Genomic DNA, 27,907 nt, shown 5'->3' on the forward strand with positions numbered 1-27,907 from the left:
TTTCTGAAGACATTGCTTTATTGTCCAATTTACTTATGTGAATTTACATTGATGACTTTACATATTTGTTAACACCTGTGACATTTGACTTTACTATGGTAAATGTGAACTTTGGCTTTTCAATAAGCTCAGCTGCACCACTAAATAAGCACGGCATTTGCAGCATTATAAGTAGTTTATTGCTGGAATCGGGTATCAAAATTTATTCGGAAAGAAGTACTTTCTGCACGTGATTTCGATTAATGAATAATTTATGAATATTTTTGAGTCCATATCTCTTCCAAAATCAGTTACATGTACAGAGATTTAAATAATGACATTTAACATCATAAATCTAAAGATTTAACACTGGAAAACCTATACACATATTCTATAGGATGTTACATATATTCAGAGAGTAAATATGATTTAAAGAGATTTTTACTCTAAATGTATGGATGTGTATATTGTCCTATTGCCTTCCTATCAGAATAAACCACATTTACAATTAAAAAAATCACTCTTCACCGTGGTCAAGAGTGATTGAAATTCAAGGCTTTTTTTAGTGACAATTCAGTGACCAGACTAATACATTCGCTGTTTGCTATTTAGTTGATGGGCAAAAGGTTCAAATCGTATACCGCCTGACAAGAATAAACAACTTTCTCAAACGGATCTACGTATTTGTATTCTTATTTCAGTATGCATTTCATTTCTTTTCATCATCTAAATCTCGAAGCTGCCTATGGCAACGTTTTTTACGCACTCGTTACGTCATTTTCGGGTGTTAATCTTCTGAGACACCATACAAGACCGACTGTGAGCACTAGTAAATGCAGCCGAAAATGAGTTTGAAACAGAACCCACAGCAATTGTCAACATCTATACGTCCACTGAGCTAAACCAAGCCTTTTACGATTTCTTTGACGGCTATCAAAGTGCTTAAATAACCCACTGGTCTTTAAACGTATGGGTCCATTTTGTTCACCATGGCACACGCACAGTAAACGTGAAATCTGACGAGGCGAAAAGAAACTGTTTACCAAAGGAAAGGTCAGGAAATATTCAGTGCATATTCTGTTCCAATTGCTTTCTTGTTTAGTTGTTTTAACACATATTACCATGTGTTGCAATAATACAAACAAGATCCAAATATGTAATTGTTTTCTTTTCTTTTTTTTTCAATTCGCAGAAAAATACTTTAATCAATGTAATGCATGAGGGCGCTTATTTTAATACTGCCATGATATGAGGCACTCCTTATCAAAACCCAAAAAACCTTATACCAAAAAACAAAACACCCCCCAAAAAAAAAACAAAAAACACAATCTTCATAATCACCAACAATATTGTGAAAAGCGAAAGTGCGATAATAATTAGACACGAAGTTATGGAAACACTCCTGTTCTGCCTGTGTATAGAATGACTTCACGCTATGGCACACGAATATGAAAATTTACCTGAGCACAAAATAAAAAATGTTTAAAATCCTCCATTTGACTTCTAAAAAGGAGGTTGAAAGTCATTTTAACATGTAAATAAAGCTACGCTTAAAAACAAGAAATCTTATTACTTGGTCTTTATAATAGGAATTCATCACTAGGTCTGTACGTCATAATTTGACAACACATCAGTTTCGGGTGATTAAAAATCATGGCAGAAATGTCTAATTCATTGATTTCAGTCTAACCGCGAGAGCAACCTAGATACCAAGAAAATCAGTGATTTTAAAGTTGTGTTAATTTCCAACCTCCAAATACATATTCAGTTTATTTTATTAAGAATTCTTTAAAAAACATGAGCACAGAAGCATTATTGCAAATCAGGAAAAAAAAACCCAAAACAAAACAAAAACAAAATCACAATCACAAAAAAATCTTTTCCCTGCAACAGAAACAGATTATAAAGTGTGAAATTTTGCAATCTTATAATTTTGGTCGTTTTCAGTTATATTGCGGAAATAGTTATTCAAGCAAATTTAAACGTCACATATTGCGTAGTCTACGTTTACAACAGAAATGTATGCTCCATGTTACTACACTGAAATGTCCTCACGTCAAATTTGAGCACCCCGAATCCCCATTTGTCTCGACATAATACACTATTACCACAAAATACATAAATATACGCAAAATTATCTGCAATTTCATGGGAAAAACCTAATTGAAGACAAGACCATACTGACTGACAAAGTAATAACCAAAACAACAAAGAAAAACAGAAAAAGAAAAAAATACAAATCGCTAATATTTCATCGGACGTGACTTCATTAAATCTGATGCAGCAGTAAGTTATAAAAACTAAAACACACTTTCAGTAACAGCAAAGGAGTGTACCATTAGATCGAACCGTTTTCCACCTGCACGGTGAAGCTTTTGATAAGCAGGATTTTGAACTGGCCCGATGTTAACAGTTGAGGCTTATTCATTTTAGAACTTCGTAAATTACATCGGCATGCTACAAACGATGCCCGTCGTTTCCAAGACTGGCCGCAGTGGCTGAAATCGTTCAGGGCCTCTCTGTGACTATCTCCCGTCACCAATCCCTCATTCGTCACCGACTAGCGAAGTAAACACGCCATCCTCGTCTGTTAGGAGTTCCTCAGGGCTACCAAACTCCACCATACGACCCCCGTCCAAGACGATAATCTTGTCAGCGTCTCGGATGGTTGCTATGCGGTGCTTTTAGAAAACAAACAAAAATCAACAGCTTGAATATTTGTATCAAGAACGGGGGGGGGGCAGGAAGATTATTTTTCTGAATTACTTTAAACGTATTTTTGTGGACGAATTATTTATTTCGAGAACGAATGTGTAATTCTTGCCTACAAAAACGTGTCCATTATATTTTTTACCCATGATAAATCACATGTTTAATTATTTGTGAGAACAATTCGGTAATTTGTGTGAACGACTTAATAATTCGTTCGAACTTTTAATAATTGGGGAACTAGGGCCGTCCATAAAGTACATAAGCACGAGATATCGACTTTTTAGACCCCTCCCCCTGTACGCATGGCGTAAGCAGTGACTCCGCCCCCCCTACGCATACGCATTCTTTTGACTTCTCAGGGTACCTTGCTTTTGGCATCATTAAATTTCACAGTACATTTCACATCTACAGCACGTCGCTTCCAAATTATTAAATAAATGACGAAAGTAATAACAGTTTTCTCTATCGGTATTTCTTTATTAACGGCCGTGGACAATTTCATACTTGGCAGCTCAAAAAAGATGTTTTTGAATTATAAATTATGCACATAGAGGGCACCTGTACGTTCCAGAAGACACTGCCGTTCTTTGTGTCATGAGTAATGTTGCGGTTTACCAATAATTGGCGTTAAACAGTAGGATAAATGGTGGGGTGGACGGTGGAGGATACTGTGTTTGAATGGTTTTTCGACGCACAGAGGCTAATTCTGGTATTTATTTGTATGAGTAAGTGTATTGATATGATGCTGATTCATTACGCAACGGTATACAAACCCTGCCCCCCCGTTCTGCGTACGTACTTTAGGGACGGCCCCTTATTCGTTTGGACAAATTCGAAAAAAAAATTCCATCTTCCCCCATGCAAGGCTACATCAATATCCGTGTGTGACATCAATAATGTTTGTGTTTAGTGTTCTTGTGGTTTTCTCCAAAATATAAAACTAATGTGGCTGCTTTTACTGTAGGAGAAGGTTTACTTTCAAAATCCAGAAACATATATAGACCTTAATAAATGTGTCCGATCGAGCAAACACTGCTTTGACTGTCTTCAAAGGAGACAGATCTCTGATAAATAGCATACTTACTGCAATAGTTAATACGGTTCTTTCTGCAAATGCATTGGCAACAACGGTCTGTAACGTCTTGTCCTGGAAAGGATCATGTAAACCAGTCCAGTTAGTTTTAGACACTGAGACAAAGGTTAACTGAAAGGTCTACAATGTTGTGAACACTCTATTCCTTTAAATCTAGCTTTAGAACGACCTCATATAGCCTTCGTACCTTTGTATATATCTTTGACAAATTATTCATCAAGCTTTTTTCTTGATTACCCATCTCTTGACTTTTTAAGTACTCTATCTTAATTTGCACACAGAACCTATGAAAGGTATCGCGTGAAATGAGGACAATTGCTATTTACAGAATGACTGAGACGGAAGTGTATAGCTTCATTTAGGGTAACAGGAATTTTAATGACGAAAAACACGTTCAGTCTACGTTGTTTATTATCTGCATCGTGGACTATGTTTCGTTGAGGATAAGCACAGGCGCTTAATGCCGGAAGTTAAAAGACAATTAGCCTAACTATTTTCAGAAAAGGCAATAAGTTACCGTTTCCATGTCTACTGAAGCTGTGGCTTCGTCCATGATGAGGATGTAAGACTTTCTGAGGAAGGCTCGAGCCAGGCAGAACAGCTGCCGCTGACCAACGCTGAAATTCTCACCGCCTTCAGTCACCACTGCATCTGTGGTGAGGATTTAAAGCACGTCAAATATACATGGATAAGCCGATCAAGGGAAGACAATTTTAATTTCTGTTTCTACTGGACTAACATCACTACAGAAGCATAGCATAACAACATTTACGATATGTTTACGGCAAGGGCAGATCTAAGGGGCCATGCTCCCCCTCAAAAAAAAATGAGAGCATTTTTTCAAAAATTATGAAATAAAGACGATTTGATTTGGTTTATTTCATTCCCCTTCCCCTCCAAAACGCCGCAACATATAGCCTCAACCACTAGAAAGGTCATTAAAGATTAATTGAAAAAACTTTCTAAATTCCCCACCGACCCCCCAAAATCACTAAGTTTTCTCTTCCTCAAAATTTGGTTGCAGATCTGCCCTTGGCTTATAGGATGTATAAGGCAGCAAAAACAAAGGGAAAACTTAGCTTGGCACATGTTTCTCGTCTAGTTTTAGTTCCCTGTTTGTTGCTACCACGGACAAGGCGCCACAAACGACTATGAAATACGTGCATTGTCGTTGCATCATTACCAACGAACATCCCAACCAACATGGCTCTTTTTCAACCGACAAGGTGATGCTTCTGCTCAAGGTGAATACCTTTTGGAGGCTTTTCACGATTTCTAAGGTTTAAGTCTCTTCCTGATACGGGGATTTCTTCACAATAGTCTGTTTTAATATGCCAATTTTGACAGTAGTCTGAGAGTAAGGCCTTCATCCTGCCTCTTAACTGCTTTCAAATGAATTTAGCAGACAAACTCCCAATCTTCAACTTACCAAGTCCCCCGTCTAGCTGTGAGACAACATCTTTCAGCTGTGCAATCTCAAGGGCGTGCCACATTTCGTCGTCTGATACCTTTTCTTCGGGGTCCAAATTTGTCCTTTCAGAAACAAAAAAAAAATTTGTAACAATGATGAAACATATGGTCTGGGAAAAACCAATGGGTGCCACGCCCCTAAAAAATAGCAGAATACAATTAAGTGCAGCAACATTGTGCCATTGTCCATCGATTACAAAACCATATCCATTGTTTCTTTCTGCCAGGGTATACACAATGGATACCAGATGTTAAAAATGATTTACCATTACGCAATGCACTCTGACATTTGTGAGGTAACACAAATGAATCCATCCTCAGAAATCCCAAACTTCCCGTTCAAATTTGAAAGAACCCTAAATATCTTATAGGAAGCATGAAAAATACAAAGGGTTGATGACCATGAACGTATATTACCTAATAGGTCCAGTAAACAGCACTGGGTCCTGAGGGATGATAGATATTTTGCTCCTGAGTGTAGCCAGAGGTACATCCATGATATTCACACCGTCAATGAATATCCGCCCTGAGGGAAATAGAATAACAAAAACTCTAATATGCCAACTAAAGCTCATATTCGTACTACATCCAAGGTTATTCACGGATATAAAAGTGGTACGATTTCATTCATTATCATTCAATTTTATCTAAACTGTTAATAGCTTTTAAGGACAGTAATCATAGCTGTAGCAAAACTATTCGGCAAGTCCTTCCGTATGAAAGGAAGGATGGCGCTATGAGCAAACGCTGCATAATAAAGGCAACAAACTGTCAAAATGTCGTGAAATAAATACCTTTCAATGGGGCCTACCACTGATACAAGCGTTCACGACGATGTGTCACAGGTCATTAACGCTGGACAACACCTAAATTGCTGATAGACAGTCTGCGTACCTTCAAAGATATCAATGACTCTCAGCAATGCCAGGGTCAGGGACGACTTGCCACTTCCAGTTCGGCCACAGATACCAACCTGGAAAAAAGGAACCAAACACAATTGTTAGCTTTCTCCGACTTGGGGACGAGGAGATCGCTAATTACAAGACGGGCTAAGTATTCGCTATACTTCTCCCCACCTTCTCCCCTGATTTCAGGTACACTGACACATTCCTGAGCACAGCTTCAAGATCTTCTGCATATCGGACTGAGACATTGTCGATGCGTATCTCTCCACTGTGAGGCCATCCGGCTGAAGGTTCGGCACCTGATTTGAATGAAAACAAACAATCAAACGGCGTAAGTCAGGATGTCATGGAGAACTTGGACGGCGCAAATTTATTGTCCATGTATGAAACTTAAAAAAATATATGAACACCACTGATCAGCACCAGGAATCGTTATTATAGCAAAGCTACAAATCTTTTGAAAGGTATGGAGTTTACATCCATTTTGCGACTCAACTGTGACTGTTTTCGGTCCAACATGTACCGAAAATGTTCAGATTTCTCCTTCAAAGAACAAGGTTGTTCTATATTCCTTTGAAACAAAACTGTATTGATAGCTGTTTCAGAAAAAGATTTGATATTAAGATTAAGATTATTCACGCCCTATTCGAAAGGATAGTCACAGGAGTCTGTTCTATACAGGAGCTAAACTGAAAATATGGTGAGAAAAAAAAGCATTTGAGCAGTCGCTTAGCTTCTAACCAAAAGTTTTGGATTAGGCCTAGGTCGTACAGCCAAGGCATTAAAGAAATTACGTCTTCACTGATTGCGCGAAACGGTGAATATGCCCACTTAAAAAGAGTGATGACTTAAACAACAAGAGTTAAAGAAACATGCGATCATCTTGCCTGAATATTCCTCCTGGTCCACCTCACTGTAGAACTGAATTCGCTCCACGGCGTTCATCTGCATCTCCACCTCAGTCCGATTTCTCATAAGGTAGTTGAGATAGTTAGACATCTGCAAAATGACGGAAATTTTAAGTTTCATTAGGTTTGCCCTGATAAATGCTTCAAGAGGACTCCAGATTTCAGAAGGGTTTTCTGAATGAGCTTCATACGTCGTGTTTTATACACAACCATGTTACATAAACAATGAGGGGAGGAAAATATAATTAAAGGACGGGTCAAAGTGATCACGAATTGAATTGCTTGAAAAGAAATCATGGTGAATACATAAAAACAAACTTTTTCGCAAGTTTAAAGTAGCAAAACAAATAAAACTGGCAGACCATACTGCCAGAAAACATTTACATTTACAACAAATCGAGTATAAAGATGCACGCTCATGCAATCATACAAAATAAGCCAGTTTGGGTGCATACAATGATTAATCCTGGTCGTATTTACCTGCAGGCTGTACGTAGAGCTCAGACCCACCAAGCTTGGATTGATACCAAACGAGAGAGCGCCAATTAAAGTGGATCCAGTTGACAGAAGCACAAACAAAGCTCCCAGGAGGTCCTGAGATAGAGTAACGATGAGAAAACTGAAACTTGATACGCAAGTAAGCATTTAAAAGATTGATAAAGCAATGATGTATCATCGCTGCGCGCCGAATACGTAACAAGAATTGCTGTTTCAATTTGACATACCTAGCAGATATCCGGTTCGTAAGTGACTTTGTCATACGCGCGGACGCACTACTGATTGCAGGCTCCCATTGGACGTACACTAAAGTTGCGAGTTCACTTCCGATTCAATGGTACCATGTAACTCTATGTACTGTGGGCGTGGTTAAAACTGAAGTGACGTCACACTTACGAACCGGATTGGGACCAGAAAAGGACCAGCTGTTCTTAACCCTAACCCTCCTCAATCCTCCAACAGGTGAAGGATTGAGGAGGGTTAGGGTTAATGAATACATAGGTGTTGAATGAAACAATATTGTAGTCCAGTACTTTTCGAGTACCACGTTCAATATAACGTGTGAAGAGGGAGTTAGCTAAAGAACACATGCATTTCATGGTACACGTACCAATGTAGGATTACCAAGTTAAATGATGACTTAAGACCATCATTGTTTCATAAAAATCCAGTGTTCCTATCTCCTCAAAACTAATATTTTACAAAACTGCAGTGTCTGAAGTCTTAAAATTTGTTTCATATTGTTACCATGGTGACTCTACAATCACATGTCCTTGTACTTCAGCTTCATTCTGCCCTGACCAGTTCAATATTAAGCGCAGAACCTTGGTACTCGAACACTTTATCTAACCCTATGTTTGTGTGGTTTCCGTGTTTGTTGTTTCTTTGTTTGGCCACAGATGATCTTTGTCTACAGGTGAAACCTTCGGTAATAATTATCTTTATGACATCCTTACCATCCGTATTCTGCACACCCAACCTTTCATTTGCAGTGATGCAGATTTATTTATGGTAACCAATGCCAGCCCGTGCTTCAAAATGTAATGAGACAAGTAACACAATAAGCTTGACTCAAGCAGGATTTGTTTCTCAGGATAAAAACACTTACGAGCCGAACTGCCAGCCATCTCGCCCCAATCTGAACATAAAGAAATGCTGCAGTGTTTCTGTCGATTCGAGCGAGGATGGTATTGTAAAATCTATTCTCGCTCCTGCGAGAAAGAAAAAGGAAATACGAATATAATCAGTGGCGATTCAGTTAACAATTCTGGGGAGCGGCTTCGTTTGGAATTCGAAATTTTAAATTTGCTGAAAATTTCAAAATCTGTACAGCGGAATTTGGGACTCAACAATACACTATCTAAAGCAAAATAAGGAGTTCCACTTATGGACATGTGTATATAGTAAGTTAACCTACTACTGTAAGTTATTGTACCAATTTACTCAATTATGTATTCAAGTAAATAATAAAAAGAGCAAGACCACGAGCTCGTACCTGTAAGCTCGAATTGTAGTCAGTCCGCCGAGACTCTCTGAGAAGTAGGCAAAGACGGGAGATTTGCTGGTGCTGTCCAATCGTTGTAGCTCCCTGGGTACAAAAGATACATAGTGCAATTACTGATGGTTGGGGAGGTTCCTAACAGTGGCGACGAAGGCGGGAGTTAAGCCACTTCCCACTTCGGTGCTGTTCTCCATAATCCGCCGTAAAACCTATAAATGCTGTGTCCTGCTTGTTAAGCAAAACCCAGAGAATTTGCAACTAAATTGGCTATCTGTCAAGGACCCTATCCTCCAAAGCCTTTCACTACTTGATCAAATTCACAAGGAATCCTATGTCTGTTTAAACCATTTGCTATCTTAAGAAATACTGGCGGAAATGTCTTGTATCCCGGCTTTGGCAAGGGCGACTTGAAGGCTTTGTCTCTATATAGCGTCCTCGATGTGCCGCGCTAAATAACTGACACCGTTTAGAAATGGAGCAAAATTGGAACTTGCTCACTGACACGGTCAAGCTTCGCGTAAGTTAGTATTTTCAAGAGACCATCGCCACCAGAATAAATATCAGGCCTATGACATATGCGGCTATTTGGTGACTGCAGTTCAGGGGAGGTAGAAGTAGGCCGTGCAGACACACTGTTCAGGAAAATAGTTCAGGAAATGCTTCAGGAAAATAATTGTAACTTACCTGGAGGTGGCCAAGTAGTACCTCTGCAGTATGTAATACACAATGGTTATTGGGACGACGAACACAAGGAAGATGGGCATGACCACGCCCACTACAACCACGGACACTATAATCTGCATGATGCTGATGACGAACCCGTTGTATGTGTTCGCTAGTCTCTGATTTAAGAGAGTGAGAGCAAACACATTGAAAAATGTCATGTTGAATCTGTGACGTCACTCGTATCGAATCCACTGAGCGAGATTTTTGTACCTTCAACTTTAGAGTTAATTTCTTTTAGCGACGTCCGAACTTAAAAACAATGCTTTAAAAGGTTTTTGTTTCTTAATTTATCTACTTAAGCACCAATAAAGCCAATGCTGAGGTCGTGACCACCTAGGGTTTCATGGAAAAATAGCTTCAGTGTAATATATCTAGCATGATTAACGTAATGTGTTTAATGGAATCTTCAGTCCACTGACAAGACTCAACATTGATTGATCAAAGAAACCGTTTAGAAGTCTGTTCCATTTATTTTCTGTCCTCTTTTTATCGTTCATCGGATCATATTGGAGCCAGTTCGCTTTTCTGCTACCACCAGTTTGCTCATTCTAAAGCAAAAAATGCGTTGCCATTTCGGGGAAAAACCCACTGTTACCTCAACATGTATAGTTGGAACAAGTTCCGCACGGATTTACCAATAGATGGAATGTTTTGCTCTCTCTAACAGTTTTTCCATTTCTTTGAGAATTTGTTGCTATTTCTGAATATAAACGAGTACGCCCATGAGCAAGTCTTTTTTAGAAATATTTGGGTGAACAATTCTTGGGGATGACGATTTGAACATTCAAGTACTCTACAACGCACAGTGCGGTTTTGAAACAACATCATATCACCAGCGCCTAATCTTAATTGCCAGGGAAAAAAGTTCACAAATGCACTCTTCAGGATAATTCACTGAAATGAGTGTTCAATAGTTTTCTGAATTCACACAAAGTGTATGTAAGTACATGTAAGGGAACCTTTGAACTTCAAAGAAAATGTTTCTGCTGAACAAAAGATACACATTTCCAGGTGCATGCCGACATTGTTTCAAAACTTAATGAACAGTAAAATAAAATATAAAGTGAAGGAATTATATCTGTTAAAATGCAGAACTTTGGAGTAAAAAAAGAACAGTTGATTTGCATTTGTACATTTTCTGCACTTTTATACTCACAAAATCCATCAACTGGGTGTCATTAGAAAATCGATTCAGGATCCGCCCGATGAGAGTAGTATCAAAAAACCTAGTCAAAACAACCCAAAAAAAATTATTTTCGACCAATTCGGTGAGTGCAGCTTTGGAAATTGCAATTCATTTGCGCTGCTGAACGTTCCTGGACATTAAAGGTAGAGACTAACAAAAAAACTATGCTCGAAAACATACTGTACGACCTTATCAATAAATTGTCTGCAGAAATTAAGCTACATTGCTCCGACAAGGTTCTAACTGATGCTTGTGGTTGAGATCACGGTAAGCCTGAAAATCCTCTTTAAAACTAGTCTGACTTCGAAAACACTAAAAGCCCGAAAGAAAACCCAGAAATTTCAATAGCATTGTGCCGAAATCATCAGGCACACACTCTAAGACAACCACGGTGAAGAACCAGTAGCAAAATCAAGCCCAGGTCAAGCCCATTACGAGTCTCAGTCACAAGTCCCATCACACGACAATTTACAAATAACAGTGTGGACAACGAAAACGGAATGCCTTTGTTGAGGCTCAGTTTCATTATAATCTGAATAACTCGCGACTTGAGTAGACTGGATCACGTCTGATGGACGTGTGATGGAATTGCAACAAGCGATTGCGGACTCATCTACACCTTACAGACAATATACATGTACATGGATAGATGAATAGAGAGAGAGAGAGAGACAGACAGACAGACAGATACGAAGATCAAATATGTATGTGAAATGATAAAGCATTATGCATGTCTAAGAATCATAACGTATTTGCATTAAAATTGTCCACAGGTTGGTCTTTAACTGTGAAGTCGATAATACCATTTGGTACCATTCACTGACCTTCCTGACTGAAGAACCCCTCAAATAGCATGGATAAAGGTAGCAACTAAGTACAGGTACGAACATTAATCTGAGAGGCACAATTTGTCTAGTACCTCATCGGTGCTCGTATGATATTCCTCAGCATTCTCAGGTGTATGCGCCTTGCGGCGACCATGAATGACAGAATCAAAATTGTAGCCGACAGCGATTGACTCACTGCTGCTGAGACGGATAGGCATGCGTAGCCAACAAGATACTCGGTGTAAGTTCTTGTAGTCTGGAAATAAAAAGAACAGCAAATTTAATGTTTCAAATCTTATATTTTGGAAATGCAAGTGCTTTACGTTAAATGTAATGATTTCAAGAAATTGAATCAGTTTCATTTTTTTGTTTGAAAAGATTTATCTCTAACCTCGTTGGATAAGCCAGCTTCAGACCACTCAGAGAGCCAGAAGTTGTTGGTAACAGAGAGTGACGACTGTAGTGCCACAGCCAGCGCGACTAAGAGGATTAAACCCCAGCCAACGCTCCCTAGCAGGTACAGGTACGTCTTGTAAGACACCGATCCACGCACCATTTCTTCCTTCTCTATCAGCTGCCCATCCCCTTTTGCAATTTCTTGAGATGGAACACACAAACAGGCATGCAAGGCAAATTACACTTTGCTTCAAGGGGAATGTTTCAGGTTCATGACAGCGTTCCCATTTCATGATAGCGGGGAGGATATGATAATGACCTAAAATGAATGAGAGATTTTCGTCTCTAAAACACTCGTGCGTTTGGCAATGTGTCTTTTATCACACATTGGTAACACATTTTTTTAAATCCAAATAAAATAAACACAACGTCATTGTATTGGTGAAAGTTTAATGGAAATTTCACTCATCTTATTTACAACTACAGCTGAGGGTCCATTACGCTGTTACAGCTAATTGGCCACTGAGAATAAAAATGAACATAACCTTTTTGCAAATCAGAAAGCTTAATTGACAAGCAGAACGAACCAGCTGATGCAATGGAAACTCTTCGTTGCAACTTAAAGCGCTCTTCTTCTGCACTTTCGGCCTGATCATCATCCCATCCCGCCGCTGACACCTGTTTGATCTCCTCATACATCTCGGGATCTGCCTTGATGATGTCGTCCAAACTCCCACTAGCGGCAATGGTGCCATCTTTTATCTCAAGTATCTTAGAGAATGTAATACATGTACATGATAAATGCCTTTATAATGCTACCCGGAAAAACGATGATATACCACAAAAACAAAGGTCAAGCTTTTCTATGTCGATCATTGAGGGTGCAAATAGATTGCCAACAATCTGTCTTTTCCAAAGTAGAAAGAAATTGTGTAGTTTCAGATATTCTTTCCAATTTGTCAGCATTCAAAATTTCTAGTTGCTGCATACAAAACAGCTAACGTTCGAATAACCTACTGATTTCTTTCCTTTAAAAAAAAAGGCGAAATGAATAACGCAGGAGCAATACTGCTCCTGGTGGTGCATGTTTCACCCTATGTTAGGTCTAGCTTGAATTTTTGTGAGGGTTTGCAGCTAAAGTTAGACATATTGTACTGCCAAACTCTTACCAAGTCAGCTCTACTGAGATACTGCAGCTGGTGGGTCACCAGAATGACGGTTTTGTTGTTACTGACGAGTTGTTTCATGATGCCTTCTTCGAACAGTTGACGGCCGACGTGAACGTCCAACGCCGAAAGCGGGTCGTCCTGAAATTTAAAATTCTCGCGAGTTAGCAAAACAAGAATGAGCGTTTCCACGGAAATAAAGTATTATGTAATAACAGACACCTGGGATCTTCTGTTGGCTCATTGCCTAGAATTAAAACAACAAATGACCCCCCGCAGGGGACTGCCATTACTGTTAACAAACTATTTCTAAATTCAACGAATTGAATCGATTTACCAATATGATGATGTCGCTGTCCGCGTACACGGCTCGCGCTACACTAACACGTTGCTTTTGACCTCCGCTCAAGTTGATACCTTTCTCGCCAATCTCAGTCTTGTCTCCGGCCGGTAAAATGTCAATGTCTGGTACAAGTGCACACGCATCTAACACTTTGTGATATCTGTACAATGGGGAAGGGGGCGACAATTTCCCATAAAACAATTTCATTGAAGGAACTTCAACAACATGAAGCGAGTATTTCTTGAATTTTCCAAAGGCCCTGATTATTTGATATCAAGGCCTTCCGTTCTCCATGTACCCTTCTTTCACATTTTATCATCGGAAAAATACTAGTTATACATGATTTGTTTGTAAGCTATAACATAAGTAAGGTCGTGCTCGACGGATAGGAAGAATGTCAAGTACCTCATCATCCGTCATCATATTGATGGCTTCACCCCAACCCCTGGGTGTATGTAAAACCATATTAAAATCGGAGGATTTGGGACTGTTATGGTTATTAACCTATTCACATTGGTGATCAAAAATGGTCCGGAACACCAGCACAACTATTTTCAAGAAAATATCGAATTCAAAGTAAAACATTCATAGTGAAAAGTCCACACATACCGTTTTTTGTCCATCTTTGATGAAAATAAAATGTTGTCTCGCATGGAAGCATTCATTAGCCAAGGTTTCTGAGCTGCGAATGCAATACGCCCTTTCTCTCTAAGACGTAAATAAAAAAGAATGTCATCTAGGTTAAAAAACTACGTATCCAATTTACCAAAAATTGACCGGTTAACTCTGCATACATTCATAAAGCAGTTTTAAGTAAATGTGTAGTCATGATTTTGAAATGAAATTTTAAGAAATTTTCCTCATTCGTCATATATTACTTTTAAAATGTATTCAAAAGGTCTGCTTTTAGAACATTTTTTATAGAATCAAAGCATTAAGGCTGACATTATCTCCACTAAGACGGTAACGTTCCGCTACCACAATCGAAAGTGGAAGCTAAGAACTGATAAAAGTTGAAGAATGTCTTGTCGAAAATTTAACCAATGATAAACTAATGAATGATATCATTCAAATGCACATGTACTTACTCATTGATGTGAACATTTCCAGAGAGTGTCGTCATTTCGTTTAAGATGGCAGCTAAAAGCGATGACTTTCCGCTTCCAACCGCGCCAATCACCATGGTCAGTTTCCCTGTGTAACGAATTCAACGTCATCGGAGAGCTTTACAAAGACATGCCTACACGTGATGGGTCCACACTGAACCTCTCGTGAAACTAATACCACGGGAGAAATATTAACATCCGTTTTAAGTACAGAACCTCCGCTTTCATATAGTTTGGTAAACTTCTCGTTGAGTTTGATTACAGTGGCTGATTACCAGAAAATTCCGGAATGAGAGTTTCGTTTTAGTGCGTGGAATATAGGATGTCACGAGGCGAGGCTAAAAGCAAGACTGGGTCCTTGTCTTCACAAAGATCCTTCGTAAACGTTGTGATAATGCACCTAGGAAACAAATGAATTGAAGACAAAATTGCCCCAGTGTGTCCTATTTGAAATTCCTCCCCTACTTACCAGCTGGTATTTCCACATTTACGTTAGACAAGGCAGGTGAAGTGCTTTCTGGATCCCACACAAAATTGCCATCCGTGATCTGCAATTTTAAATTGTAAAATTATGACATTTCAGTGTATTACACCATGTTTTGAACATATTTGCACCGTAATTTCGAAAACAAATAATTCTATATTTATAAACCCACAGGGTGTACATGGCTCTTGGTGAAACATTTTAAATAACAGCCCAAATTTTAGTGAAATGTATACTTTTTGGACCCAAATAAATATTCCATTCAGTGCTGTATAGTGTACTTTGCCTTCCATATTATTTGTAAATTGTCGCCAATTGGCAATAATGCCAACTTGAACCTGGGCAGGACTGCTAAAGGCAGTAATTTTTTCATTGACAACGATTTCAAAAAAGCTTTAAAAAGTGTTTAAAAGTCTTGCATGCCAGCATATTCAGAACTCCTTGAAGGCTGACTCCCATTTTTCTGATTGTCTCCGAGTTCACGAAAATTACACATTTATCACGTTAAAGAGCGGAGGAGGTCTCGAACTGGGTCGTATATACAAAAATGCACACAAAACCTACTGTTCCAGCCCAAGTTTACACAGGGATTCAATAACAGTCTTACCAGATTCTACTTAATGTATTACAAATGTCTCATCAAACTTCCTTACCTTAATGGCTATGCCTTGGTCTGAATTGCTCGTTGAAGCGTCATTCAAATCTTTGCCCAGCGGGATCGAGATGCCATTCAGCATCAGCGCCCTCTCAGTGTTATCAGTCTGATCATCTGAGTCGTCAGTCTGAGTGCCAATGGAGACCGTTGACTCGCTCAATACCTCGTCCAACTTGCGAAACACTACCCGGCTTTCATCACTGTACCCCTGTAATCAGAATGCACAGTTACTCCATGATACAGGTCCTCCCTTCACAATTTGCATAATTATGATGGCAGAAGATGGCATAATTCAAGCATGATTTTTTTGTTGGGCCGCTCTCATGTAAACTATAATGCTAGAAGCCGCGTGATCCAAAAAATGATGGACCTGCCCGATGTGGGTTTTCCCGACAAAGAAACAACGCATAAGTATTTAGATATTACTTGCATTAGCTGCAGGTAGTTTTAATTTCAACACGAATGTCGTAAAGTGCACTTCACCAACTGCAGTGCATCGCATCACTCCTATAAGCCAGACAGTGATTCAAAAGTTTGCAGTGGCACACGCAAACCAAGACATGAAGATATCCCATTCAAATTTCAGAGGCTTAGAATAAAACCCTCCTTTAAGTTGTTTCATATGCTTCAGTTATTTTGCTGAAAGTTTTCATCGTTTTGAACTCATGAAAAATTGCAGGAACTGAATTCGGTTACTTTGTCCCTCAAAGATTGCCTTGCGTTTATTTGCAGATGTTGCTCTTAAAACAAGAAAGTCAAATCTCGCGCACACACTTAAGTTATATAGAATAACCATCTCATTTTCTGATTACATGTACATCCAATCATAACTCTAGCTTAATTACCTTTTTCTCCTGAGAGTGGGTTTTTCCTTTTATGTCCATTGGTAAAGCACGATCTCCCTCCACCTCAGGCGCCAAGAGAAATTTCATTATACGCTTGGAACTGACGATCGAGCCTACTATGGCCGACACCGATACAGGGATCATAAAGAGAGGGATCGCGATCAAATTGAAAAAGGACAGGGAGGAGAATGTGATATCGGGCGTCAACGGTCGTCCAGAAATCGGCTCAAATGTTATAAACGCCTGTGGAGCAAAGAAAATTTTGAAACTGTGAAACAGAATTCCCCTTCAAAAGATTAGAGCTGTCAAGGGGAAATAACTGTCAGGCATTCAATATTTTTCACCATTGTTTTAAGGATAATTTTTAAAAAATGCGCCTTTGTGAAGCTAAATCTTTCAACAATCAATTTTTATCGTTCATTTTTCTGCTTACACGAGGAATCTTGTATTTAAGTGTTCACTGAGACAAGCTCCCATGAACAGCACATACAAACCATTACATTGAGTGATTCTATGTTATAACAAGTTTCTTAGCTTGCTAAACGACCTACAGAAGAAATGGATTTGGAAAACAAGCTTCCATGTGAGTTTCTTTTGTATTATGTGCTAGATCTCTGGGTTCAACAAAGAAAGGTAAATTCATGGCAGTCGAACACAGCCAACTTGCGGCAGATGTCCATGGCAATAAGCCGAGTTATCAACTAAGCAGCACTTTGAGAATCGGTGGATTAATTCCTTGCCATTCTGACATCTTTTCGTCTGAAATCTACTAAAGAAACAAAAAGATGGTCGTTCAACTTACTATCAACGTGACCAAGATTGGGACGCCGAAAGTGATGGACACTAAAACAGAAAAGAAAAATCTAGGCTTTTAAGTAACAGACATATTTAGCGATTTAAATTATTTAGAAAGCCTTCAAGTTTTGTAATAAACTGTAATTTTTAAAGGTATTCTCAATTCCCAAAATAACTTTCCGCAAAATAAAGATCCTAAGTACAATCAATAATCATAGTAAATCGAGTAACATTCTGAAATCTTTTAAACTTTCGATAAAATCTGCGAAATGTTCCTAAAATTCAATGAAAGTTTAATGATCGTAGACAAAGGGGTAGGCCGTTTTCCCTTTAAACCTACTCAACGCGTCTTTGCAATTTTGCCAATAGATAGACCAATAAGCGCGTTCCATCAGTCTTACCCGAAGTTATTGTGCACAGATTGATGTAGAGTAAGTTGCGTACTTCTTCCTTCCGAACTACCTCTATTGCCTTGCTGTACAACTCCTCCCACGCATACATCTTCAGTAGTTTAATTCCTTGCAGCAGCTCGTTGGTCAGCTTCAAACGTTTGTCGGAGCAACGCTGCAACGAGCATTGCATACCAGGAAATTACTCTGATGTGTATATATTGCTGTTCTGTGGTTGGTTCGTTTCAAAGACCCTTATCCCATCGAGACTCCAAGGTATCTGTTGTAATCTTGTCATTTATTCAGTTAAGCCACTCATATTGCAAGTCTCGTAATTTACGGTCACAGAGTCTTCCCCGTATTAAAACGAACGTAACTACAACAGAGAAGTAACATTGGGAGATTTGGTTTTCCGTCTTATGGTCTATTGGGAAGTTCCCAACAACCAAGGAAAAATCAGTTCGGGGCATTTCCATTTTTTTCCTTTGCTTTGTTTTTATACCAATTAAACAACTTACCAGAATAGCCTTCTGTTTGTCGGCCATAATAGCTGCAACTTTAAACTGAATCGGAAGAACGACTATGAACAAGGCCGCTCCAAGCAACGCCGAAAACCCAATTTCAAAATACAGTAAGATGAGGATGATCACAATCTGAAAAGAGAACCCAAATCCTTGGACGTCAGCGAAGAATATCGACATCAGTATACACATTAGAAAGATTAGAACCGTGCATGGTAAATGAGGCATTTAGATGAGTGTTACTGATTGGCATAGCGCCGCGCGAGCTGACGAGATATTACCTGGAATGGAGCAGACCAAAGGAAGTGCATGAACTGCATCATCATCATGACGTTGGTGGCGTCAGCTGACATGTGGTTGGTAATTTGGCCCATGGTCATCTGGCCCCCAGTGGTAGCAAATGTGGCCAGTCGCAGAGCCTTCTTATAAACCACGCTCTGGTAAGGGAAAGAGGAAAAAGTAGAAGCCCCATATCTTCGGATGATATAAATGGCTTAACTCTCTGTCGCCCATCCTCCATGTACACTCTACCTCTTCATATGTCAGGAACAAGTCGGAGTGGTCTTCTGAATATAAGTTGACTTTTAAAGGACATGGCAGGTGTTGTGCGCATGCGTTTTTGCTTTTCTACAGTTTAAGAATAATAGGTTCACTGTGTGCAATTTACATGTACATGTACTATTAATTAATTAAATATACTTGTCTTCGTGTACGTGAGGTACTTAATGCAAACGTCGAGGGACCAGAGAAACGTGGCCCACCAAAGGTTTTGCGATCCTCTGGGAACGATTTAAGCATAGTCAAGACACAGAAAGAAAACAATAATAGGAAAATAAACGAGCATAATAGAAGTTCGACATTTTTATAGCATTTTGCTGAAAACCCTCTCAACCAGAGCATGGCATTAGAACCAAACCCCTTTTGGGAAAAGTATAAAGATCTGCAAATGTAAGAGGCAAGTTTATCTATTAGAGGACATCACAATCCTTCAAATTCGGTTGGATGGAAAGGAAACTTAAATTTGATGATAAATCACGGACAATGCAGCTGACAGATTTACCTGGATGGCCGCTCGGACGTCTGCACTCAACGTAAAGGCGAGTTTAAAATGGGCATTAAAAATGCACACCCTCATCGACAACACCACGAACATCGTCACAATCAGGACGAAGCCATTGGCAAAGAAATCGCCGAAAGTCACGTAATGAGGCGGAAGCTGAGAGAAAGAAATCGAGAGACAATCTTACTTTATTACGAAGGAGATGCCTCCGTGTTTGTGCTAGTGTCTATTGCTGGCTTTTCAATGTCCCCTGTATAGAGCCAGCGGTGTAGTCGAGCCAACAAGTGAACTGATTCATGACAGAGTAGTGGGGAAACGGCCAAATAGCAAAAGGCCGAATAGCCAACGTCTTAGGCAAGGTTAAGCGTGAATGTATTGGTAAGTCACCCGGATGAAATAAGTACGCAAATATGTACTATATACAGCAAATACTTAGAAAGGACCCGGATTCCAGTCCACGTGCCCAAATACTTCGACATTTCCAGCAAATTGTTCCGAACAAACGCTCGGATTCAGTCTCATAATCACAAGCACTATACATATAACACACTGTGTATTAAATGCAAGTTTGATTCCCAGTCTGCCATCCCATTGTATGGATTTACTGCAGTCGAAGCATTTTAAAAGACCTGACTTCAACCATACAGGAAGGATACAGGAGGAGATCGAACTGCCCGGGCTATAACATCTGGCCAATTACCGCTTTCTGGCAAGCCTGGTATGTCCATAGCTAGAGTGCGGCGAGCTTTAGCTTTCACAACCACGAAGCCCCTTTGTACCCAAGGATCGCTGCTGCAATTCTTCGCTGGTAATCTGCATCCTTAAGACTTTGTAATCTGAGGTATTGGAAATTGAATATTCATGCCTTTGTTGGTGCTCGGTATGATCTCATGACAACATCCAATTTAATGCGCGGTTGCTTGTATTACGCTGTGTGCCCTAAATCTACATGTAGATGTACAGTCATTGCCCTTAATGAACGTTTCCTCTGGAGTTATTTTGGGAATAAATAGCCCAGTTGTTTACAAGATTTTGTGTTCTTTTTTTTACGCCATTTGTATAAAAGCGTATTTTACGAGATTTCATGACCACTCCCTGTAATGAAATAGCGCATTTTGTTCCTTATGAACTTCGCTTTCCAGCAGTAGTCAACATTTAGTTGGCCAGTCTTAGCCAAATTCGTACCAAGTCTTTGAAAACTGATGTATTGGAGAGCGGGGAATAAAATTACAAACTTTGCAAGCATAATTGACATTGTATCAAAATTTTAAAAGAGTAGGTCGAATATCGAGGATTTTTCACTATTTCCTGGTCACAGCAATAATTTGTATTTAATTGCAACCAAAACACTACACGTGTTGCTAGGATATTACTGGTCCTGCTGTCCGGCGAGGATACTTTGCTATTATTTGTCCGACACGGAGGCGACCATCATTGAACACTTCGAAGTGCCAGAGTTGCAACTCCTATTGTGTTCTTCCTCTGATGCGTCACTGACTCGTTCGAGGCCATTTTTGACCCAACATGACAACGGATACAATTCCAGACACAAACACATGTCTGGTTGCTGTCCGACATACATGGATACTCAGAGTCACTGGACCGTAACGTCATGAATGGAGCTAAACGGCATTTAATAGACCTCAATGGTAGGCCCAGTGAAAACTTGTTCGCTGTTGGACACCTTTTTCGTTCTTTTTTTTTTTCATAAAAAGGATATGGAAAATGAAGCGCCCACTGTATACGAGTGCATGTATACTATAATGTACATATTGGAGACGACACAGTCTTTTGATATGGGTAAGTTTAGAACTGGGTAACTTCAAACAATACAAAGCCCTTTTCGTCTTCCCTTCTGATTTTGGAGAGGGGGGCACAGTCTGAAGTGAAAGGGCAGAGACGCACCAACTACCAAGAAAACAATAGCGCTAAATGATAGAATTATTAAGTCATTACATAATATGCGAAAGAGTGACTTACCAGCTCGGAATCTACTGGGTAGCTGAGGGTAACAACATAGGACGTGAGAGCGCCGATGCACAAGGGACCTACAAGATTTAAGACATCAGCTGTCACCTTAAGCAGCGCAGTCGCCAGCATAACAGATCCGTAGGCATCAAAATAGATCCTTAACATGGATGGTCTGGTGCCCTTTTTATCAGCCCGAGCCTGTACACGTAGGTTAAAAGAAATGTAAACCCCCAAACAGCTTAGAATTCCAGCTCACGGGAATGAAATGAAATGTTTCGCCCCCCCCCCATTGCACTGGTATTTAAAAAAGGATACCACCACCTTTGGGAGGGGATTCATATAAATAAAACAAATATGGGAGTCCTAAGTAGACAAAAAGAAATTATTTTGTCTCCTGGACCCAAACCCTGGATAGGGCCTAGCCTTCCCAGGATCGGTTGCCATAAAAGAACAGACGAGTAGACTAATGAATACTCTTAAACAACGCTCAGAAACTACAACTCTCGTGTTTTATCCTTTTTTTGGAACGCAGACAGGGTAAAATTACAATGAAGGGTGACAGTACGGCATTTTTTAAAATTAAAGTCAAGGACATATATTTTCATATTTTTCTACGTAGGATAATTTTAATTTTAATTTAGAAATTTAAAGAGCTTTAAAACGATGTAAATTTTATCCCTGTGGCCGCTTTACTCCAGGCGATATGGCTGTCCAAACAAAGTAGTTCATACTTCTTTGTCAAAAGTTTGTTATCTCAAAACGAATTGACCGATTAGTATAACATTTCGGTTCTGTGGGTTTCTCAAGCAATCCAGTCAGCAAACCAACTTTTGTTTCAATCCGTGACGGTCAGGTCCAAAAGTGTGCAATTATTAATCATTTGGGTTTTTGTTTGGTTGGCTTACGCGATGTTATTGCTCATACTCTCGCTGTACCTTACAGACGCGCATGAAAGACATACACGTACGAACACTAAATCAGAGCTAAAAATATCTTTCCAAAAAATTGGGTTTGAATGAAAGAAAAAACATAATGGTTCAAAACAACAATGTCCTGTGACGGTACGGCAAACCACTGAACAAATAAACAAACATGCTATTGCCTAGATCGCTTTGAGCGCCTTTCACATGCTGAACAATTGATGTCAGTCTTGACAAGCTACAGCATAGGCCAAATGTTAGTCTGACTCAGTCTGGTCTCATTGATACATGCGTCAAAGTGTTATTATCACGGCGATTATTATCACGATGGACTTAGGAACTGGGTCAAAGTTGGGATCCCTTTTCAGTGTTATAACTTGATGAAGCACGTGCGGCGTCCAGTTGTGCCAGAAACTGAGGCAATCGCGAATTGAGGGAGGAATGACTTGTCCGGCAATGGAAATTTGAAAAGCTGAAAGGGGGGGGGGTGCTTACGCTATATCACATTAAGGGTTCATGATACACATGCACATCTATAATAATGCATGTTCTCCTGCAGAACCCTACATCAAAATGATCTATTTGTAGTTTGAAAACACAGCTGTTCTCCCCTTTTGGTTGCTATTGATACGTTTGATTTTGGCTGCTGACAACTCCAAAAATACTTCACAATCCACCTTCATTTCTTCTCACCATGAGTAAGTAGAGCGATGATTTAATAGCCCACAGCCTAATAGTCAACACGCAGGGAAACACCCCCCCTGCGATTTACGCTCATGCATGGAAGAATTGATATTGTAACTCGTTGTGCAACAAACAGCCTAGAGTAATGGGAAATAAACGCTGATAATTAACCCTTGAATGTAATACAGGTCTGACCGTCTCCTCATGGACGATTCTTTGATTCTTTTGTACTGATTATTTTCAAGAAAATCATTGGCCATTCGTACTACATGTATGTATACAAGTATATGAAAAGTTGCTTCTGCCAGCAGCAATCAACGATCAACAAGAACTGTTACATTACCAGGAATGAGTACGGGGTCTGATTTGAACAGTTATATGGAGGTAAATCTTTATGGCTTCATTTACTAATGAAAAGCTCAGGGGTGTACTTTGTACAAATCATGCACTGGACAGAGAGTTACTTTAATTTGTCTTTGTAATTTTGGAAGTTGGTTTTCGCAAGGGACTGTGCTTTGGTAGACCCTGGATGAAGAGAGTAAAGTGGTATTGTTTTGTTTCACCTTTTCTCTGTCGAATGCTGCTTTGAACTTTCTGTGGTTGAAATCAGCTCGATGTCGTTCCGGAATGTCACCGAGGTCATCTTGTTCCAGGGGTTTCTTGTAGCCTTTTATGAATATCCAGTTCATCCACCAAAAAGTTGCGTTGGACACGATGTTGACATAATCATTTAGGAATCGCATGTTGCTGTTCTGTAGGTCCTCGAAGACCTTTTTTCTATTGCTCGGGCGAAACACCTGCAAAAAACAAGGATTGGATCATGCCGGAAGCAAAAACATGGTTCGACAGAGTTCATTTCATGAAGTGCTTGTCCTTCAAAAGTACTTTTTAAACAGCGAGACATCTGCTAAATGGCACAGAAATATGGCATACTGTATGAAATTTTAAGATTAATTTTACTATCTTTAGTAGCGCCAGTTACTTATGGGCATTAAAATGGCATCTGACATTATTCCAAAGCTTATAATGGAAGTTCAGCCTACTGATAATGTACTATGAAAAACCGTATTAATAAATTGTGAGAAGTAACAACGCCTTCAAACATGGAAGCATGTCATTATAAAACAAATGAAAACAAAATAAACAAAACAACGTTGCAAATCCACTTGAACTGAACTGCACACATGTCTGTCTGCCTGAATGCTTCGTTGTTTCATGCTAATTTAATACACGTAATAACCTAAACGTTGTTTTAGTTTTAAGATCTCTGTTTATTAAAGGAAGCAGCAAAAATATTTTTACCTTTATTCTGATCAAATTCATCGCGTTTAGAAGAAGGATGAAGTACGCAATCACCATGAGAACCGTCACATCGAATCGTAGCACTGTGAAATCGATAATGTTATGCTGCCCCAGGTTAACAAGGCGTAGCACTTCTCCCACCAGCGCCAAGATCCAGTAACACAGCAACGGGACAGACATGACCGGTAGCTGCCATTTCTCCATGTGATGGTAGTAAACCAGTGACATGAGCATGGCCACGAATGCAGCAGCGCTGGGGACGTAGTAGTGGGGCCGGGTCGAGTAGTGCCATACTCGGTACGTCTCATCCGTAAGAACCCCCTCACCAATGGCTGCTGCTAAAACGGCCAAAGATAAAATGCCCACCAGCCACTTCACAGAGTGCCCAGGATAGCACAGGAGGTACTTCGTCTTGGGAAGGTCACGGTACTTGCAGCAGATGCCCAGCAGAAACAAAGCCAGAGCAGAAAAGATGATGAATGCTAGGTGAGGTAGCACAGCCAGCCCGTTGATGAAGCATGTGTTGCCGATCCATTCAGCCGAGAGGTCGACCGAAAGGTCGGAGTTGTTAGTACCGCAGAACCACTGCCATTCCTCGTACATATTGCACTGTTACAACGGGAAAACACGGCGTTTCACTTAGCAAATGCAGCGTTCACAAATAACACAACCCCAGCACCTTTCCTGTTTTCCACGACAAAATCAGTCAACTATATGTCTTGCGTTATTCCCCTTCCCCTACCAAAATTCCCTATCAAGTATCAATGCACTGTAACAGTCCCCGGCCAGCGGCGTCAAGTCCGGTGCACGCGTTTGACACAGAACAAGTGCGTAATCACGGTAGAGGGTAAAGTTCACCCATGGTAGATGCATGCATACTCCACTCGCTGCTTCGTCTGTCCCCGTAAGTTCACAACACTCATCGGATGGTTTTTTTTTTTTTATCGCGTTCATTATTTGCTGTGTATGCAGTGAAGTAACTACATATATTAAGCCCCCCCCCGTTTTAGAAGTATGATGTGCAAGGGCATTGGTTAGTTTTGTTGGCAAAATCATGGTCTGTCGGCAAAATAAAAAAGAACGGAAAATGGAGATGAAAGGGGGGATACAGTATACTCATTTCAGTTTGCGTGATGGTCAGTGTCGGCACATTTTATGTGCCCTGCCCTCAAAATGGTTTAGCGACGCCCATGCTTCCGTGCATGCAAGCAGAAGTAAAAAAAAAATGATATCCGTGCAAATACGGAAATAGGTTTAATGGAGAGGTAATAATCAGTGTTCGCCACTCGAATCTGTAAGATTGAAAGTGGCTGCTCGTGAGTCCCTTATTTTTTTTTGGACATTAAATTTTTACTTACCGGTAGAACACGCCGTGTCCGAGTCCCGGTTTGAACAACAGATGTTTCAGCAATCTAGCTGAACAGCAGCTTCCAGTGAAGTAATTGACGGTTTTCCTCTGAAGGAGTAAGTCAGTAGTAAAATTGTGCCCTTTGACCTGTTGTGGTAACAAGAGCAAGATCACCTATGTATAGAAAATAAATGGAGAGGGTTGTTGTTGAAATGGAAAAGAATGGATTTGGAATAGGTTAGGTTGAATATATTACAGTTTCACTCTTCTGTATTGGAAAAATAATTAAAGATTGTACAATGTATATAGGAACCATAGGAAATCAGATTACAATTGAACCCTCATGTATTGCAAGCGGTGGTGCAATATTGCGAGGAGGTCGGTTAGTAGGCCTTTTACTGATAAGAATAGGCCTAAATATGAAATAGGTTTTTGGACACTTGAATATTTTCAGCATCACTGTACAGTGGTAGGGCCTGTTCCGGGTGTGTGACAGCAAAGACTATAGCCCGTAATTAGTCTACAAAGAGCGCACGACTCGGCGGTCTGTACAATGACAACTCTTCACCACATCCAGACAGATCGGATGTACTCTGTACATAGCCCCCGCACTACAAGCCAACATAAACCATTCTTTGTTTAAATAATCAAAAGAAGGCAGCGTCTGTGTATTAATTTATTCTGTTAAATTCAATTAAATTCAATTTCGATTTTCTTTAAAATCCCCGCGAAAAAGTCAAGGGACTACAACTATTTGCTTTACAGTAAAAAATTAACAATGGAATGGTTACAAAAAAAACATAAAAGGGCACAATTTTAGCAAATATGAGACTAAAGATGCCTTGTATAATTACAAATAAGATTAAGATATCATAAATAATACAACGGAAAATACACTGATATAAATTGAATTAAAAGAAACACACAATTACAACGAATGAAAATTAGTGAGTCTAACCATGGTGATATTTCTTTGTGAGCTTATACGAAAACCGTAAGATGATTTGAATATCTGAGATAGCGATTGATTAGAGAATGCCTCTGATTAGGAAGCATGTGATGTTTTTCAGAACCGCAGTTGCAATGTGGAGTGACAAGGTTAACACATCTGTCTGACAGCGACTAATTATCTTGCAAGTTACTTTAGAATAAAACATATTTAACCCTCACATCCATGCAAGCTGACCACATCAAATGTGGTTAATTCCTCAATTAGATCTTGAAAGCAAGTTATAAATAAGACGTCCTGTCGAGACTTGGAAGCCACGAGTATAAATTTGTGAGACAACAATCACTGTCTATATAAAAAATTTCTATTTTCTATTTTGATAATATAAATATATAAACGCCAGAAATATTTTTAAAGCAATGTGTGCAAGGTAAAACAAAATCTTATCGTCAAATTGTCGATACTCATTGTTGAAGTACGATTGGAGTAATGTCGAATTTGAAAGGAAACACCTTTAAATGGAAATGTTAAAGTGCAGTGCAGTGTATTTCAATGGTCTACAGGCCTACGCTATAGGTCCTACAGGGCTGCGGACGGCACTTACCTCGCACAGCCATTTTGAGTGATGGCTATAATAATACGTCGTAAATTTCAAGTGAAGGTAATATGTAGAAAGGAGAGCTGAAACAATAAACTCTGTCGCGAAAAATACTTACCTTATTCTACCTCAACAGCTTCCTGATGTCCACGCTCAACTTCAACTCCAAAAATAAAATTGTGGCATGTCGAGCAGTGTTGTCTTTTATAGTCCTCCTCCGAACAGGCCAGCTGCACGTGCTGCAGTTCAAAGTTCTTTTTCTAATTTTTAAATTTTTTGGTCGGCTTGTTTATTCAAGTATTGGGTGCCGTGTACAGTTGACTGGCGGATACTTTGTCACCAAAGGTTTTGTCCGGGCAAATAAACGAATGAACCCTTCGGAGATCAATAACAAAAGCTTTGTCAATAAATGCAATGCAGTGAAATTGCCTAGTCACTGTGAATTTGACCTTTATGCGGATAAACGTAAGTCTTGCTTTAAAGGGGGCGGCTAAAGGAGAAGGCGTAATCAACAACTGCAACGAGTCACTAAACGTTGCCACTCGAGTAATTCTCTGAGTAACTCGAGTT

At 39.6% G+C, this 27,907-nt stretch overlaps 1 protein-coding gene across 2 annotated transcripts; it reads right to left on the reverse strand.

The window, feature by feature from the left end:
• Nucleotides 1-27,744, reverse strand: LOC110985539 (ATP-binding cassette sub-family C member 9-like). Of its 2 annotated transcripts, none has more exons than XM_087148079.1 (33): nucleotides 27,456-27,744; nucleotides 25,801-25,937; nucleotides 24,443-25,051; nucleotides 23,704-23,937; nucleotides 21,546-21,734; nucleotides 19,566-19,721; nucleotides 18,787-18,942; nucleotides 18,503-18,637; nucleotides 17,997-18,159; nucleotides 17,603-17,643; nucleotides 16,801-17,043; nucleotides 15,954-16,163; nucleotides 15,286-15,364; nucleotides 14,799-14,904; nucleotides 14,320-14,418; nucleotides 13,705-13,870; nucleotides 13,371-13,508; nucleotides 12,789-12,972; nucleotides 12,197-12,402; nucleotides 11,898-12,061; nucleotides 10,949-11,018; nucleotides 9,751-9,908; nucleotides 9,061-9,153; nucleotides 8,674-8,776; nucleotides 7,548-7,661; nucleotides 7,047-7,158; nucleotides 6,331-6,458; nucleotides 6,149-6,227; nucleotides 5,672-5,780; nucleotides 5,214-5,317; nucleotides 4,302-4,435; nucleotides 3,776-3,838; nucleotides 1-2,660 (listed from the first exon to the last, which is right to left on the reverse strand). In XM_087148079.1, exons 3-33 carry the CDS (start codon nucleotides 25,043-25,045, stop codon nucleotides 2,526-2,528), a joined length of 4,674 nt encoding a protein of 1,557 aa, XP_087004205.1. In that variant the 5' UTR covers nucleotides 25,046-25,051; nucleotides 25,801-25,937; nucleotides 27,456-27,744; the 3' UTR covers nucleotides 1-2,525. The 2 variants fall into 2 exon arrangements, with proteins under 2 accessions (XP_087004205.1, XP_022102313.2); XM_022246621.2 differs by having other exon boundaries at nucleotides 25,801-25,964.
• Between the last annotated feature and the right edge of the window lie 163 nt (nucleotides 27,745-27,907).

This window comes from Acanthaster planci, linkage group LG17, assembly GCF_054643075.1.
Source record: "Acanthaster planci isolate LZ-2023a linkage group LG17, COTS_SCS, whole genome shotgun sequence".
NCBI classification, from domain to species: Eukaryota; Metazoa; Echinodermata; class Asteroidea; order Valvatida; family Acanthasteridae; genus Acanthaster; species Acanthaster planci.